This window comes from Vanessa tameamea, chromosome 18 (genome assembly GCF_037043105.1).
Source record: "Vanessa tameamea isolate UH-Manoa-2023 chromosome 18, ilVanTame1 primary haplotype, whole genome shotgun sequence".
NCBI lineage: Eukaryota > Metazoa > Arthropoda > Insecta > Lepidoptera > Nymphalidae > Vanessa > Vanessa tameamea.
The window spans coordinates 11138545-11158692 of record NC_087326.1 but is presented as its reverse complement, the minus strand read 5'-3'; the positions used below and the strand labels follow the sequence as shown (position 1 = coordinate 11158692).

Here is a 20148-nt window from a genome sequence, read left to right as displayed (position 1 = left end):
ATAAGTCGTTAATAAAAATAAGTTTATGTCAGTTGGCAACATTACAAAAAACAACGTATGTATATTTTAAATAGTTAAAATTCAAAGATTTTTATTATTTTATCAGTCTAACAGAACTGTTAGCTTGCTTTGTTTGTAGTCTCATATAATCAAAATTGCAACTACAATTAATTTAATTTGATTACGTATCGATAAACATAATAGAAAAACTTATTTAATTTTTTTTTTTAAATATTTTTATTTGTGCCGAGAGGGCACAGATTATTTCGCCAATGTCACGTGCGTTTATTCAATTTCACTTATGAAATTGTCATTGACACAACCTTTGTCCTTTATGTTTAACCTTGGAGTCACATTTTAAAGTTTTTATAATCTGTGTTTGCATTAATAAACACAAATATTAAAGTGTAAGGGCACTTGATATTGCCGATTATGGGTTTGAATAGGAACATAAGTAGAATTAGTAAAAAAATTTAAAATTGTCTGTATAAATCTCATTGGCTTTTGTTTAGTTTAGTTCAGTCATTATGTTCATTTGGAAATGCAAGTGAAACGAGAAATCAAAGTTTTGGATATTACCTTGAAATGGGGGCACTCATAAATAGCTAGATCCCCCACAATATCTAAAGTTTATTAGGCTTTCTCGTTTAATTTACATTTCTCACCCGTTTTTCCCGAAGTAATGTCTGGACTATAACAGTGATTAGTTTGCCAATGAAATCATACTTTATGTCAAAGTTGAAAATCAATAGCACCTTTTCATTGACTTTTAAATTTAAATTTTAATAACGGCAATATATTGTCCAGCTGTGCTTCATTTTTCCTATTTTTCGAAAATTCATTATTTTATATTTTTCTTAGCAATGAATGACGGCTGGAATATCGAACAGTGGTGGCCAATAGTTATTTTTCATGTTTTGAGTTTGAGCCTGGCAGCCATAATACACAACATTTCGACCGTGAGATTTTACTTTCATCGCGCCCAAGAAGGCATTTTTTTCAAGGAATAAGTCTTAATCGATACAACATTAGTTAAAGTATTGGTTCGGCTGATTAAACAGATGTTATCGATCATCAGTTATTTTCGTAGTAAATATACATATGTATAAAATACAAAGCAATGAAGTGATTTCGAAAATAACTAGTTTTTCTTTTTTTTATTTCTCTCATTTTTAGAACTTAGTCAATATAATGACTATGTAGTTCTCGTAAGGCTACCTTATATAAAACAAAAATTAAACTATCACTAACCTTTAACTAATTCATTCTACGATTCATATTATTGCGCACCATCTTATGCATCCTCTTTGCTGCTGCGGATGTAGGATTAGTCAAAACGATGTTTTCGAATCCTAACGTTCTGTCTAGCACCTCACTTCGGACACACTCCGTTAATATGTGATACACATCTTCTTTAAAACCCAGGCCATCAGGGCAATTGGGGGAGGGTACTTTCTTAAGTAAAAATGCAAATTTATTTAAAGGCATGTGTCCAGAGCGGAGTCGATATGCTGTAATTATATCTTGTCGGGACAATCTACTGATGACGTCGATCCAAGAAATATCGCAGGGCTGTGGAAAATAACTAGTTAGACAATGTAAATGTTTAAATAAAAGTCTATATTATTTGCTGTAATATCGTAAAAAGATGAAACTTTTCATAAGACTAGTTAATAAAAAAAAACTATTTTGAATGTTTAGTTAACACATTATTGCACAAAATATACCTATATTGTACGAGAAGCGAGCATTGCACAAAGCAAAAATCGTCTCTACCAGACAATCCTACGAAGTGCAAGAAAGAACGTTTGTAAGTGCATTAGAAAATAAATTTGAATTTATGAGAAAAATGTAATACATAAATAAACATTATTTACGAATACTAGTTACACAATTTACTTAAAACGGAGTGTTAGGACATTAAGTGACAGATTATTACATCCTTGAGAGTTGGTTTCTGTAATATATTTTTTTGATTTCATCGCCTATATTAGGTATGTGTACAGAAAAAAAAAAACATGTTACTAATCGAATACGTAGTTGGAATTATTTTCCATATCAATGTTGAATGTCGATATAATCCTCCGATTTTAATCTGCAACAGGATATAAATAATAATGAATATATTATAAACAAACTTATCACTTATTAAAAACATTTATGAGTAATAAAAGTTAATTTTATTGTTTGATTGTTGTGTCTGAGCCACGACTAAATAAATTACTCTATTATATATTTTTATTGAAATTCTGAAAAATGTTTACTCGCCATATTCATTGAGTGCATCTTCTTTAGTTGAAGATTAATTTGTCTACGACAGTGATTCCCAAAGTGGTCCAGGTGGACCCCCAGGGGTCCACGGGAGACTTGCTGGGGGTCTACGTAGGCGTGAATAAAAAATGGGGGTCCATAAGATGTTAATAGGGGTCCACGAAAATGTATCTGCTTTTGATAGAAAAGAGCAAAAATGTAAGCATAGTTTTTATAAGGGCCTACCTACATTGTTTTAAGTGTGCATTGTGCGACTGTTACTTGTCCAAATTTGCGTATTCAATATTACGTACAATTTCGTGTACAGACTTGCAAAGCGCTATCCGCCCGACAATGCTTAATGCTTGTTCAGTCATGAACTTGATCACCACTATAAATACTGATGCCAAAGGTAACCATTTTTTTTTTCTTTCGTCATCAGTTTGAGAAAATCACTAACAAATTCATAGATTTTTTAATTGCTGAAATACTCGTAGTGTTACTAAGGATAGAATTAAAAGCACCAATATTAAATAAATTTAAATTTAGTTCATATTTTAGTGGTTCTCTCAAACTGTGGTTACGGACATATGCCAATAGGTGGTCCACGAGAAAAATAAGTTTGGGAACTACTGGTCTACGAGAAATATTATTTAAAATATTTTCAATATAAGGTTTAGATTGAAATATTCCGGTTACCCGCATATTTTATTTAATATAGGTACTTTTGCAACGTGCCATTACAGGTCTCCTTAGATTTGTTATAATGACTGAGTTTCGTTTTTATTGAGTAAAAGTAATACTATCACATATTATTTGCGGTGCTTATGCAGAATGCACTGTGCTCGTTTGTGTTGTGATGTTGTTAATATCTATAGATCGTTTATTGGAGATAATCTAATAATCACAACTGCCTTGTTTGGCTATCGAATCTTACGGATTTGTAGTCTCACTTCAGATCCCGAAGCCTTGGCCTCAAGTCAAAAAAGAAGTTTTCTGTAAATAAAATCAGTAGCAGCCCGAAGTATGAACGTATTTGTATCTATTATTGGCAAAGTTCATTTATTTTTACTCCCCCTGTCATGGAATCCGGCCTTATTCTTCCTGATACTACGACTTTTTATTTTGTAAAAGTTTCATCATAATCAAATAAATTATTTTTGTGATTTATAATATAAGTAGTACCTTTTAATTAATTATTATTTTTGAGGTCGAACATGACAGCGAGAGAGCATGTTACTTAGTTTGAATATGATTTTTGGTTGGAATTGTCTTTGATAAATATGTGATACGCTGATTATATTTGAGTAAGACATAATAATTATTTCTGTTTGAAGATAATCTCTTTACACTAATTATAGTATAATTTAAAACATAAAATATTTCCTATAGGTATAATAAACAAATCAAGTAAATTCCCATTATCCAATGCATAAAAATAAATTAAGAAAAGTCATTTTGAACCGTCATAAGTAGTCTTTGTTGAAATAAGTGTAGTTTTATTATATTTATGTTTGTATCTCCACAGACATGTCCGTGGTTTTGATGTATCTTTCATTTGTATTTGTTAGTTTCATGTGTTTGCATGTTTTTATTATCAGACAGAATAAATCACAACAAGAAACTATTTATTATATATATAATATTTTTACTCCTACATACACTCGAATCCCACTCAAGCCCATTAGGGTGTGTTACCAACTCGTTGGGAGATCCCTTTGCGGACGAAAAAGTCTAGGATGTTGAGCTTGATTTTTTTCAAAATCCTAAGCTTTCCCAGAAGAATAATATGATAATTCTGTGACGTAGCGCGTAGTATCTTCGATATGAACACGTCTTTACCGCTTTATGAATCACTTTTTTTTTTAATCTAAAGGGCATCTTTTTGCGATAAGAGGGTTTTGTACTTACGTTTATTTTATTTTCTTTTAAAATTGCATTGTTTAACGATAATTGATTCTTATGATGATATGTTACCTACCCACTAAAATGACTGCGATGGCCGTACTCGGCACGGATCAGAGAGGCTGCGGGATCATGCAATATAACGTAACCGCGACCCCTCCCGTGCAGGACTAGTCCATCCGGGCTGTCGTTCTCTTCAGGGTCGTCTATAACAGAAAACTAGGGAGGGGGGGTCTCAACTATTCTTGGCCCCAGGCTCACAGAAGGAGTTTACGGCTTACCACTCCGACTTCCTGCGGAGCATCGCCGACACGACTGCTCGCAGGGAGAGGTCTCGTCCAACCTCGCGGACCAAGATCTGCTTCTTCGCGTTTTGCGTGGGGCGAAATCCCCATTTGCGTTGGTTACGGTGGTAACCTCAAGGAGACCACTCAACTATGTTGCACAAGTCCCAAGTGTGTGCGCAATCTCAGGTGCACTCTCTATTCCTTCTATCTAATAATTTAATTAGACGGCAAATCCGACACGACCGGAAATAAATCAGGCGCAGGATCAGCGGCTTAACATGCTTGCCGAGGGAAGAGTATGTATATATTCCATATTCCAGGTTCCGGGTTTCTACTGAGAATTTTTCGACAGAAAAACCCAATATCTTTTCAGGCCCGAGCTGGGGTGAACACAGGACTTACGCTCGCCCCAGATCAAGCCAATAAGGCATTCAATTTTTTTCTTTGTTTACAATAAAGAAGAATTGTATATCTATCATGATTTAAATATATATTATGCAATGTTAATCATGTCTGTGTATACCGCTTAAGGTGACGTTATTGATGATGATTGATTTATGTAGATAATAGAACTAATATAACTCGAAAGAATTGCAATTTACGCTTCAATAAGTTTTGCTCGTGACTTCGCTCGCTTGTTAGAGGGATAGGTCGTAGGTTTTAGATATAGAAAGGTATCAAATGCCCTTCCTTGGGGTTCAAGTCTGCTTCATACGAAATTTCATCAAATTCGGCACAAACGTTTAACCGTGAAAGTGTAACAGGCAGACAGAGTTACTTTCGTGTTTATAACATTAGTATAAAGTATAGGTGACAATGATAGGTTTGATAAAACTTATAACTCTGTTACTTGACGGCACAGAGTCAGCAATTCTAATTTTAGCAGAATCCTATAAAACTATCAAATTATCTTTGTTTTGAAATTTGATTTTTAATTTTGAGTGGTAAAGCTGTACCAATAAATATAATCAATGAGCTCACATATCTAAATATATCGTATAAAACAAAGCCGTCTGTACGTTTAGATATTTTAAACTACGCAACGGATTTTAATGCGGTTTTCATTGATAAACAGAGTTATTTAAGTCGAAGGTTTGGTTAACATGTATTCAAAATCAAAATATACTTTATTCAAGTAGGCTTTTACAAGCACTTTTGAATCGTCATTTAACAAACTATTTAAAGTAAAGCTACCACCGGTTCGGAATGTAGATTCTACCGAGAAGAACCGGCAAGAAACTCAGTAGTTACTCTATACATTACTTATATAACCACAAATTCAACTTTTCTAGCTGTGAATATGTTATGCGCTGTCAGGAAAAGTAGCTAGCATATATAAAAATTACCCCGTGGCCGTTTCTTTATAATATTGAAAATTTAAAGCAATTAAAATATTAGACAGTAAAATTCGCCGAATTTATTTCGCTGGTTCATCTCAGGCCAGGAGATTTATTGTTATTATTTACTTATATTTTGTTTTTATTTTGACAATCAATAAGTAAGTGTTATGTTTTTATATTGAATTAAGAAAATTTAATTTGAAATACCATTGATACATTAAATAATTATTGACATCGAATGGATGGTCTTAATGTATAAAATTTATTAAATGGATTGGTTCAATGCATTGCAGTACATTTTTTTTAAACTTTATCGTATGTTATTCGCGCGCCAACTATTTTAATACTATATTAAACCTATGGTTCTTTCTAAAAACCTTCAGTGACAACAATAACAGCAATCATCACGTCATGGACGTTTGCGTAACGCACAGAGCAAGGTCGAAATTAAGCATAATTTTTTATAGTTTAAAACACAAGTGGTATAAATATTAACAGTGTTTACATTTACCAAATGACAAAAGTTATGTTTACATAGAAAACAATACTATATCTAAGTGTAAATGGAAAGATATGATAAAAATAACAAAATAAAGATGGACAGTAACGTGGAGTCGATAATTGAAGATTGTTAAGTAGAATATGTTTAAAATTTTATTGTAAATAAATAATTTATGTATTTTTACATCGAAGTAACTGCTACATTTTTTTATTTTTTTTTTTTAGGTAGAAGTCACATTATGTTTAATGACGAACCAATATAAAAAGACATTGTAAGAATTGAATTAAATATCAATGAGAGATTAAAACAAATCAATATGCAAAATATGCTATAATATCTAAATGAATTACAAAAAAATCGACAAGCAATGATATTTACCTATTAAAGAACGCATTGTATTATCAACTTTATGATTAAGGTGTTATGTTCCAAAGCTTATGAACTAGCATTATGAGTGGCTTGTGACGTTACGACTGTACTCCAATGAGATAACTGTTTTGATTGCCGGAATAGGTCACTAAAACCAGTTGTAAATTAAATCCGAAACATGACGGACGCAGAGCAAACGTTACGTGATTTTTTGGACAAAATTTTGGACGAAAAAAATTACAAGCCGCGTGAAATAAAGATTAAAGCAATACCGACTGATGGAGGCAATTATACATCAGTGCTGTTCATTGTTAACGTCTCATCTCCAAACCGAGATGAGCTTAAACTCTTCGCGAAAGTTGGGTGTGTGGGAGAAAACTTGAGACTGCAAATGAATGCGGATTGGCTTTATGGAAACGAGAGATTTGTTTACACAGAACTGGTTAAAATATATAAAGACATAGAAGATGAATTGAACATACCCAATGAATACAAATATTTATTTCCACAATTTTACGGCTGCAAAGAAGATAGAGGTAAAGAAACAGTCGTGCTTGAGAATTTGACTGAGAGCGGTTATAAGACTTTTGACAGATTTAAATCCATGGACTGGGAACACGCTAGCGCAGGTGTCGAAAATTTAGCTAAGTTCCATGCTCTATCATTCGCTTTCGCGAAATATCATCCCGAGGAATATAATGAGCTCACATTAGATTTGAAATTTAAGATTACTTTTGACGAAACGCAACAAAATGATTTTGCCAAAGAGATGTGGGAGAAGATGATCAATGCTTCTTTACAAATTTTAAAAGAAGATCAAAGGAAAGCTGTCGGGCGCGTATTGGTTGAGAGTCAGAGCAATTTTACCAAATATAACAATCCAATTGGTAATCCTGTTATTGTGCACGGAGATTACAGAATGAGTAACCTTTTATTCCGGAAACAGGTGAGAACAATTACTGTATACATTGTATAATTATTACCTTATATAATAAATTGTATACCTATATGGATAAAATGATAATCTATTCATCATCAGTTAGCTGATTGTTTACGAGGCTTGAATTTAGTCAACTGAGGAAAACGTATATGAATTATTTTTTATCGATAACACTAAATTTTAAACAAAAAATTTCTGACTAGTTGTCAGTCATTTTTTGTCGTATTTATTTATATATTGCTTTGAACTTATTTAACTATAAAAACGTATCTTTGTCTTAGCATATTATTATAATTACATGACTTATAAGACATGAACATAGATTATAATATGATCATAATGAATAAATTAAGATCATTCTATAAGTAAGTATGTCTCAAGACACACCTAAATGGTTAGGTCAGTATTAGTACAGCATACTAACATTATTTTTTTTAATATACACGGCATAATTATACTTTCAAATTGAATATAACGATCTTATCGTGCACGTAAAGGCGTACATAAATAAAGGACTTACAATTGATTCAATATTCATATCACAAAAGCTACAGCTGACAAAACGTCATAAATAATAATTTATACAGCCAACAACAAAGCAAAAATATTTCTATTTGATCTTATTTATTTAGTTTATATAAAGACATTAGGAACGTACACAGGAGACAACAAACATCATTATGTTGATATTGTTTACTATCGATAACACGGTACAACACTAATGGTAATTACTTAATGATAAGTATGTGTAAGACTAATGCGTTGTATTCTGTTTTAGATATAAACTATTTAGATATAACTTTCAATTTTTGAAAAGAACAAACCAAAAATCACTGCGTAGAATCAATCGATTCATTTCAATAGTAACTCTTGCTTTTTTCAGAAAATACGTAGTTGAGCTCCATACAAATATTAATATATTAATGTGTGAAGTTGTCTGTGAAAAAATAGAATGAAGTCCTCTGTATAAACGAAATTTAATATAAATAGCGGTTTTAAATCTAGTCAAGATGAGTGAGTGAGTTTCATGTGCATTATTTGTGACGACAATTTGTCGATGTTGATTCAAACTTGCGTGTGTCTAAACTTGTGTTATATTCACAGGCTGTATTTATAAAATATTGTATTTATTGATACGAAAATAAATTAGGTATAAATAAAATCCGTTCACATAAACATTTCAACCCGTATTTTACATCCTCTGGGGTGGCATTTTGTCTATAAATTGAAATGGAAAGTATCAAGTACACTGGCAAACAAATATAAATGAATAGAGACCCTCCTTGCTTTTTGAAAATTGATTAAAAATATAAATGTTGTATATAATAAATATATATACATCGTTAACTTTATGTGCTGATGAAACTTAGCATGATAGTATTTGGTCACCATATTGTATATTTTTATCCCATTAAATAGAAGTCGTTCTCATTCTCAGCGAATATTTTAGAAACTGTTCAGATCTCCGAAGTTGTCAATTAGATGTTTTTTAACTTCGACCGTGATCTCATTTAAACTTTATGGTTAAAAAAAAACGCGTTTCGCCGTACATTCGCTGACGATTACAAGGAACACAGCTGTAATTATTTTTGTTTCGTGTGATCGTTTGTTTATTTTTGTTGTCTGAGATAAAATATATTGTCGAAATTAATATAATAAATATTAAGTATCCGATTCATTGTTGGAAATATTTTTAATATTATTGTAGCCTTAGATAAGAAGAATTAGCATGTCGCTACGACTGGCAAATACTTAATTACACGTTTAGGACCTTATCAAAAATAGTAATATTATTTTTAAAATAACCTTTACGCCTGTTTCAAGTTTAGATTATACCTACGTCATAAACATGATGAGTTTATAATTAGTTGTATTCAATTTGTCAATAGTGCTTAAGGTACAATGGTACTAGCATTAGTTGGCATAAATTGCTGAACACAATCAGCAGGTATGAAATGATATTCAAAGCCAAACTATATAATAATACAGTCGTATAATAGTACAGTATTAAACGTACTTTATAAAAAAACACAAGATAAACCTTGATAAAACCATTATAACCCAAACTGGTTTGTTGTGTGTTGGATCGGAATATATATACATAGAATTGGTTCTCAGTTAAGATTAAACTGAGTTTAATTTTTATGACGAATTGTCGAGGTTAGCTCGGAATGGAATAGGTTCGCTCGTCTTTCGGTTTTGTAAATATCGGGATTCAATTTGACCATCAAGGGATTGATGATTGATAAAAATGAAAGAAACATTTTCAAAAAAATATTGTATTAAAAGGAAGCAGGCTAGGAGATGAAAAATTGGATGCGTTATTATGCCTTTGATTTTATAAAGTTTTAATTGTTACATGCTGACACTAGGAAGTTTTTTAAGAATACTTTTAATTGAGATAAAATAATTTGCTTTTGACTCTCAATGTGTTTTGTAACGAAACTGATCATAATCCGTTCTGATCCATGTATAGTGTATACGTATAACCATAACTTAAGAATATATGTCTGAGTAATGGTTTCTAAAATGTAAATAGAAGCTGTTGTTTATTTTAGAATACTTTTGGTAATTTTTTTATTATGTTTTAGCTTCTTAAGAGTTAGGTATTTTAGTAATATTCAGTTATTTTATCATACTACATATTATATACATACAATATTAATACCCTTATCTCCACATTTTAGAGTTTGGATTGGTAATCCTAAAAGTTATGCAACCATCCTCAATGAACGGTCTGTTCAACGCAAAACTAATTCCTTATACATACAAACCACCTTTACAATATCGGTATATCTAGATTATGTACAGGAAAATTCTAGAACATTTACAAGATAATCACAGACACGGGTTTACTAACCTGCTATCAATGCAAACACGATGTGTTATTATAAATGGATACTCCCAGTCGCATGATACAATTATGTAATCAATTCTAAGACACTTTGATTACAGTAGTAACATAAAGGCATCGAAAATGAAAACAAAAAAAATATATTAAGACAATTGATAATATACAAACATAGAAAAGTATTGCAACGATCTGTCCATAACCCCTTTAAGCCGTTTTTATTACGTTTTTATTTTGTTATCATATTTCAATTTAATTCACTTTTATAAAAACAATTTATCTTTGATACTTCCTAATATTTATACTCATTGTTTTTTATGATACAGATTAAAAAAGTGTTAAACTGTAGCGCGCCAAACTATGTGATATATTGTTTTAGTAAGTGTCGATACATTGACAATTGTTATTTATTAGAATTATATATATACGTAACACACTGTGTCGGCTTCCTATAAATAAAAAAATAAGGGAGGCGCAAATATAAACTTTTTTAGTCACTAACATGATGTCATTACAATCTATCATCGGACACAGTACGTATAACGTAACTCAAACGTAAAAGTACTTAGCGTTTCTTTGATTACATATATGCAGATAATGGAGCGAAAAAGTAATCTGCATTAGGGACAGTTAAAAAAAAACCACCAGTTATTAAGAAGTATTGAAATGAGTAGAAAACACAAAATAAATCAGTTCAAGTTTATTGTTAATTTACATTGACTTCTAGTTTAGGTTTGATAACATTTTCTAGCAGAAAATTATGTTAAATAAAAAGCGTTAAATAGATATAAAATAAAGATATGCACCGTTTTAAAAAAACTGTAATTAGCAAAATTTGAAATGCTCAAATCCTACTTAACCTCTATAATAATCGCTCATTTCTTTTTAAATTTGCCGTTATGTTATTCCTCTAATAATATTAGTCGCTAAACCATTATTTTTTAGTTCTTCCTATGAGATCAATTGACGTGCTTAGATTATTCGCAAAAGTACTCGATACGATATAACACTGTACTTTACTCATGTGAGTAAAGTATAATATATCCTGCCTAGAAATCAGTAAATACTAAGACCACGCTTTTTTATCTTTAATATAGTTTTGTATCAAAAAACATTAACACACGCTTTAACATTGAGATAATTTTTTGATAGGCCAAGTTAAAAATAACCGTGGAATCTTATTGTAGAAACGAATACCGCGCCCCGGGAAGGCTGTATTAACTTTGCGAAGCCGGATACGAGGTGGTATTAGTTTACATATCCTCTACTTTCAAAACAATAACAACTTGGAGAAACGCATGTTTCTCGTGGTATTAAATAACCTCGGAGATCTGAACAGTTTTTCATCAATTATGGCAAAATGTTATACCTTCTACATGGTGATGCGACGTTCACACTATTATAATCTTGCTAAGTTTTACCAACATACGAGCAAAAATCAAATGGTGAACGAAATAATGTATACACTTGGTGGTACGGCTTTGTGCAAGTCAGTGTGGGTAGTACATACCACCCACTCATCAGATATTCTACCGCCAAACAAACAAGGGTGAGTGAACCAGTGTAACTACAGGCACAAAGAACATACAAACATAACATCTTAATTGTCAAGATTCGTGGCATTTGGGCAATGTAATGAGTGGTTAATATTTCTTAAAGCGACTTTATCTATGGGCGGTGGTAACCACTTACCATCAGGTGACCCTTCTATAACATAAAAAAGTAACATAATATCATATTTTAATAAATTAATGTGCTAACAGAATCTTTTAATCGCCTACAATTTGTCCACGCCAATATTTACGTAGAGACTGGGTTATAAATTGTTATCATGAAGTTTTAATACTATCTAGCGAATGTCCGCTTGGCGCGTGCCACATACAGATGACAAACAATATCATCATAAACTGTAGTTTCTAAGTTTAAAAGTACTGTATACTTAAATATATGTAGGTCGGCAGGTGTTAGCTATAAAAAGTCCTATGAGGAGTCAGTCATTTTTTTGGTTGGAAGTTGGAAACATAATAATTTATTTAAGTATACTGATTAAAAATGAGTACATACACATTTAAGAGTTTCTGCATATTCCACTCCTAAAGGGGTGAAATAAGGGATGAAAGTATGTATGAAAGTCCGTATTTTTTAAAGTTAGAAGGAGGAAACTTTATTTTTGGGATACTGATTAAAAATCTGTTTATAGGTATTTAAGCGTTTCTGTATATTTTACGCCTAAGGAGGGAAATTGTTTTAACATTCCATATACAGGTTAGTCTGGAAGTCCGTCATTTTTGAAGTTAGAAGCTCGAAACTTTATTTTTGGGCTACCGATTAAAAATGAGTTGATTCGCATTTAAGCGTTTCTGAATATTCTACCCTAAAGGCTAAAATTCACACCAGTGTGGTATACAAAGAGGTCTTACATTAACTTAATATTATAAGTTAATTTGTAAATATATTCATATTCTACGCGAGCGAAGCCGCGGGTAACATCTAGTAAAATATAAAACATCGGTTTGAATAATAGGTACTTGTAAGTTGTATACTTGTGTAAATAATGGAAAAAACCGCAAGGTAAATAAATGGCCGTGCAACATAATTTGACCATTAAATTATTTGAAATCGTTTTCAAGGGCTTTGTTTTTTTATTACTTTATTGACTTTTTGTATATTTATTGTTATGTAATAATTTACAATCACGGAAATACCAATACTTTATTAATAAATAATTTAAAAAAGTCCAATATCTCAATCACATAATGGTACGAAATACAGACTTTATCGTACATGTAAATTGTATTTAATTAGTTACTCTTAAATAAAATTGTATATCATGTACGTGAGAAGTAGTTGACCGGTCAGAAATTAGTCACTATTTGCTGCGCAGATAACATTATGGTTCTTAGGATCTTAAGTGCGTAGTGTCTCATTGCGGTATTTTGTAAGCAAGTACGTGCGGCATCCATTTTGGAAATCAGATATATAAGACGGCGGAGTATTTGAATGCAGGAAACAATATTATAATATACAGAGTGTTTATATTTGCAATGTACTTTTATAAATAAAAAGTTGCTTTTGTTATTATGTAATAGTTAAAAGTGAATAAATAAAATACACAAAAAGCGTGTTACCAAATTGAATTGGTGTAGTTTAAGTACTTATACTGTATGGATACGGCTACAAAATTACGATAACAGTCACAGAATCGGCCATTATTGTTGCAACAATGGGCTGGATGACATTGGGGATCCAGTCACCGAATCTATCTTTCGTAACATTGAATTTTGTTTTGTATCAAACGATGTTTAGATGTTCCTCGTCTAATTTAGGTTGAATGATTATTTAGGCACTACGCTTTTGCTATTAATCATTCATTGTTGTTTATTTCGGCCTTCAAAACGTTAAACGAAAGACAAATTATATTGTCATTATGTATAACTATTTATATATAAAAAGAACAATTTACTAACTTCGTCGCTTTAATCTCGACATTTATTAATATTATTTAGTTACTTCCTTATATATAGTGGATTTATCGCATCTGACACGAATACATCATGAAATGATTATATTAAAATGCATAAAAATAATTATAATGTAAAGTAAATAAATAATGATGTTTTAAATTTATAGGACGATACACTTCAAGCGATTACCGTTGATTACCAAACCGTCTACGCGGGGACTCCGGTTTGTGACCTAATTTATTTCATCGCATTGGGGTCTGATGAAGAGTTTAGAAAGCAGTACTATGATAAATTACTGGACCACTATTATACAAAGTTAGAAGAAGCGTTGAAGAGGTTTTCCGTGGATCCACTAGAGGCTTATCCAAAGACGAAATTTAACAGCGATCTGAAGGAGGTACGTATACTTGTCTTCGTATTGTCATTCTCTTGGATATGGGTGTTCGTTCCTCGTTTGACCAAATCGTCACAGCGGAACAAAGACTTTTCTGTAAATTGTCACATAAATACAGAGTTATAGTATTACAATTAAGTTATAATAATTCCAAATTAATTGGCATTATTTAAGAGACAAGTAATTTAATTGTTAGTAAAAACAATTAACATATTTCATTGTATTCATAAACTTTAACAAGAGATGTTTAATTGTTTTGGGTAGTGAAATAGTATTAATGATATCCAGTTTTATTGACGTCTTGTGAAGTATAGTCTACATGTATAAATTTTACAACGCCATATGGATTAAGGTATATTACAAGAAATGATTGTTTAATTTCTAGATGCTGCCATATGCTGTGCTGTTGGGTGTGACGGTACTCCCCGTGGTAACAGTCGATGCCGCATCTGCGCCTAAAGTTGATGGCGACGCTGACGGCAGCAGTTTCATCATGGCTCCCAATGAACAATACGCTGAGAGGTTCCGTGGACTTATTAATGACTTGTGTAAATGGGGCGCTATTTAACGATAACGTTGAATATGAGTTCATAGTTATACAAGTGTTGTTAGTTAATAATCGGGATAAGATATGTTAATTATAGGGCCGGATTAATCATGTCGGGGCCCCTAGGCAATGTAGTTTTCGATGTCCTATTAACCTTTTCCAAAAATATATATACATTTATCTACCTTAAGCCTTTTAGCCGATGCAGAGACCCTAGGCAGTTGCCAACACTGCCCAATGGATCATTCGGTCCTAATTTTATAAATTATAATAGGTCTCATAACCAGGGCTTCGCTTTAAAATAAAGTGCCCTGGTCCGGATGCGAAATACTTGCAAATGTATTAATTATAAGTATTTGTTATATACATTTATATTATATTTTATATGCATAAATAAGGAGTACAATCGTTTTGTATATGCCGTTATCACTACACGCTCATTATATATTTTACCGCTAAGCAGCAATAAAGTTGTATTGTTGGATTCCGATTTGAAGGGCGAGTGGGAGTAGTTATACGCACAAGGGAGATAACATTTCAATTCTCGAGCATTATTGCGAAAGGTTATATAAGAAATTATTATAATCTATGGGCAGTGGTGAACATTTGACAAAAAAAAAACAAATACATTAAAAGTATTATAACTTAGTTTTTAATCGTGACGTTTTTAAATACGCGAACTTGTAACTTGTTCTAGTATTTAATTTTGCAAATATAAATAATACATAATTCCTATTTATCACATTCATCATGTATAATTCAATCACAAAGACAGCCATTGTGATATAGTTACTTATATGTTTAGTTATTATGGATGTATCTTCTTATGAATACAACTGTTTTTGTAGATATTTGTACTAAAATTCGTTTGTGTTTTTCTTTATCTTTATTGATTTTTTCCTTGTTTAATGTGCAGAATTATTTAATCATTACTGTTTGGAATACCTCTTGGCATTAATAAAGTTTTATTTTTTATAAGTATTTATATACTATCGTCATACCTGGACCTTTATATTGTCTATTGGTTGGTACGTGATTTGTGTTTTGACCTCGGTTTTGCTATTTATTGATCTAGCTATCTCTGTCAGACTTGCAATAGGGAAATTATGGAAAAGGACCTTTTCTTTAATAATTATTTAAAATACTTGTACCTTGGAGTAGTAGTGCGAAAAGCTTCATTCAAAGTATAACATCTCGCCTCGCCACCGACCTGGTGACCGCTGGTTGCTTCGTTTTTTGGTCAGTGTATTGATTGAAATGCTGCTAGCATTCTTGCCACCATTCCACGGTCAAGATTTATACTGTTACTATTTTTTATTGTTATTTGTATATTTAAGGACTTTATTTAAATAAATATTGATATAACAAGGATCATGTCAAACGATCTATCCATCCGTACGGCGCTAAATCCGAGGTCCATGTCTTTTTCCGTGCTTTCTGCAATTACAAAACTCTAAAGCTACTGATACAAATTTTGAAGTTTGACAATCGACTTTTATTCACAGAATACGTTTACAACATAGGTATGGTTTTTTAATTATACTAGAGATAATTGTGTATGAAACTTACCTACACGACAGTTACGTGTAGAAGAGAGATTTTGTAGATATCGATATTTCTATACTAATCGCGTGAAAACATGTATGTTTGTATATATTATACTTTTCCTATATTTATACTGTGTATATTATTCGTATAATTTTGGGCCCTGATACCTCAAGGCCCAAAATAAAAATATGTACGTACGTATTTATTCGTATGTCCATTCTTATTATTGATAAAAAATCTCGACTCTAAAAATCGCCGGCAGTTATACCAAGCAAAAAGATTAAGAAACTCTTTAGAAATACAGAGGAGAAAGGATTTATTGAACTGTTTTATCTTTGCCAATTTATAAATAGATAATAGATATATTCTTCCGGAATTTATATCCACATCGATACTCGGTGCTTTAGTAGAATTAAGCGGATATTCACTTCGTTGTAGGGCTTTATGCAAGCCTGTTTGGGTACCACCCGCTGATATGATATTTTATAGCCACACAGCTATATTAGTATTGTTGTGTTCCGGTTTGAAGGGCGAGTTGGCAGTGTACTATAGACACAAGGGACTTAACATCTTAGATTAAGGTCGATGGCGAATTGGCGATGTAAGGAATGGATAATTTCTTTTACGGCCTGTCCGCCAACATATGCCATAAAAAAGGTTCGAGGAAAAAGATTTTATTTTATAAAATCTACAGTGTTATAAATTATTTTCTATTGTATTTGTAAAAGTAACGACTTATTTTTTTATGAAACGCAATCATTCCATAATCTTTCACATAATAATTCTTTGTATGCCCTTTAAGTGTACATAACCATAATATTATTTGACCGATTAAATATATAATGACGGATAACGTCTGAATTTTAACACGTATATATATATATATATTCTGATATAATTTATTAGATAATATCTATATCTTAATAATATTTCTTATCAAGCCACTTAGCATCAGGTGGCCCATTTGCTCGTCTGCCAACCTATATAAAAAAAAAGACTAGCGACCCGCCCCGGCTTCACACGGGTCCAAGTTATTACTAAAGGAAATGATTTTATATAAATATAATTTATACCCTCAGCATATGTATTGTATAGCACTCAGGAATAATGTATCTTTCAGTGAAAATATATTTAGAAATGGTACATTCGTTCCGGAGATTAATGATGTACGGGACATACAAACAAATAAATTTTGCCACTCTCTAATAAAGTAAAAATTTAATATTTTATTCGTTAATATTATAACATTACATTAGCAGCCTGTAAATTTCCCACTGCTGGGCTAAGGCCTCATCTCCCTTCGAGGAGATGGTTTGGAGCATGGAATATGCTCCAAACAATCTCCTCCACGCTACTTCAATGCGCTTTGGTGGAATACACATTTGGCAGAATTTCGTTTAAATTAGACACATGCAGGTTTCCTCACGATGTTTTCCTTCACCGCCGAAAACGAGATGAATTATAAACACAAATTAAGCACATGAAAAATCAGTGGTGCCTGCCTGGGTTTGAACCCGAAATCATCGGTTAAGATGCACGCGTTCTGACCACTGGGTTTAATATTGTATATCCTGGGTATAAACGTGTAAGTAAATCATTGAGTCTGTCTATCTGCTCCTGTTTCACCAAAGAAGCGAATTTGATGAAATTAGCTATAAAATAAGCTTGAACTCCAAGGACAATGACATTGGCTACTTTTTATGCATAGCATCTGACGACCAACCCCTAAAACGCGAGCGAAGCCGCAGGCGACACCGAGTATTTTATAATTTACTTAATTATCTTCTAAGAGATTAAACAATGGGTGGGTAGGCACTCTTTGAACATCTAATCATAGACATTAAGACATTCCAATAAGCAATTTATATTTTTATTATTTAATTGGGCATATTTATAACAACGGATAATTAACTTATAACCACGACGTAAGCCTAAAAAGATTTCATCAAAGTCAAAAACTTTATTCAATATAGAAGCGTTACACTTGCTTATAAGTTGTTGATCAAAAATCTGACACTGATTTGACAATTGGTTTTGGCGAAGTTAATAAGGTATCCGATAGCTAGCAAAGTTACATTTTGAAATAAAATGTAAATAACTTTGGTTAGATTATTTTAAAACATTTTCTCGTGACCCAGGGCCGGACCGTGAGTTTAGGGGGCCCACTAATGTTAAAACCTAAGACACACCTGAATGTAGACTTGAATTAAATGGGTTTGATTAATTGCAGGATTCGGGCTACAAACCTTACGATCTGCTTAATTTAATAAAATTAGGTAATTCTTTCGCATTATCGTCTATTTTTGACTTTGACTTGACTTAGCTGGGCCCCCTTGATCCACGGGGCCCTGGGCTGAAGCCCAAAAAGCCATATGGTATATCCGGCCCCCTCATGACCAATGAAATGTAGGTACTTACTACCTATCTGATGATATTTCGCGTTTTATTTGTTTATTTGCAATCTATAAAATATGTTTCGTGGACTTTCTTTAAAAGAAAAAAACATATATACAGACGAATTGATAACCTCCTTTTTGAAGTCGGTTAAAAAACCCTCATCGTGTAGGTACTTGAGTAATCACTAGTTTACAGCACAATCGACGACGACTGTACGAGAGTGGCGACGTATATCCAACGCCATCTATTTTTTGATTACTAAAAGGTATTAAAGATTGATTAAAGCTGATGAGTTATTTTCCCATTTCTACATATTATAAAATGATTTTTTATTTTTGTTTTTAAATGTGATAAAGCAACTAATTCAGCGTTAGACGCGTTTGCTATTATATTTGTAAAGGAGGTTTTGATCTAGTTATTTTATTAGGAAATAAAATAGTTGAAAATTAAAAATATAATAAAGTGTAAACGAGTCATAAGATGCACTTCTTATAGTGAAAGTCGATTCGGTTCGATTTCTACGCTCTGAACACAAATTAGTAAAAAATAGTTTTTCGTTTATACCTAGTACAAAATAAAATTCATACTAAGTAATCTTTGTTTTATAATTTGCACCCTGAATTTATATTTTGATGTACCTAATGGATAGATTTTTGACTATCAATAAGCAAGTGTAATACTATGAGTTTTATATTGGACTTTGATGAAAAATGCAAACGGGAACATTGTGATTAAACTATAGACGAATATATTTTTGGACACTATTTTCGAAATATTTATTGGCGCTTTAATGTTCATGATTTTTATTTATTTTACACTCCGTTGAAGATTGCCAATTATTTTTTAAATGCGCCAAAATTCATCCAATTTTCAAAATGCCGAGATATGTTATTATATAATATCATATCAACAAAACTTAATTTAAATGTAAAATTATAAGTAATTTTATAAATTATGTTATATAAATGGCGATTATTAATTCACCAACGCGCAGCGCTGTTTATCAAAACCAGTTTACTTTTATCAAGTAGGCTCATTTTACAGGATTTAATTAAATTTAAAGCTATCAGGGGTTCACATTGTATGAGGTTTTGTGACTAACCTCCAAACCTTCTCCACAATAGCAGAGGCCTTAGCCCAGCCGTGGGATCTGGTATTTACAGGCTGTTTCAACTTTACCATAATACAAATATTTATTTGATAGTTCAAATTGCAACTTTTCATCTGATTAAACGATATATATTGAAATTAATTTACCGTAAAATATTCTATACGTAGACGCTGACGCTAAGTAGTGTCGCCATATTCTTCGTAACCTGATTCAGGATATGTTTATTTTGATAATTAGTATCTG

General features: G+C 31.9%; 1 protein-coding gene across 1 annotated transcript; it reads left to right on the top strand.

The window, feature by feature from the left end:
* Positions 1-6803: 6803 nt before the first annotated feature.
* On the top strand, positions 6804-14990 carry LOC113398251 (uncharacterized). The gene is made up of 3 exons (XM_026636907.2): positions 6804-7599; positions 14075-14305; positions 14688-14990. Exons 1-3 carry the CDS (start codon positions 6832-6834, stop codon positions 14868-14870), a joined length of 1182 nt encoding a protein of 393 aa, XP_026492692.1. The 5' UTR covers positions 6804-6831; the 3' UTR covers positions 14871-14990.
* The last annotated feature ends 5158 nt before the right edge of the window (positions 14991-20148 follow it).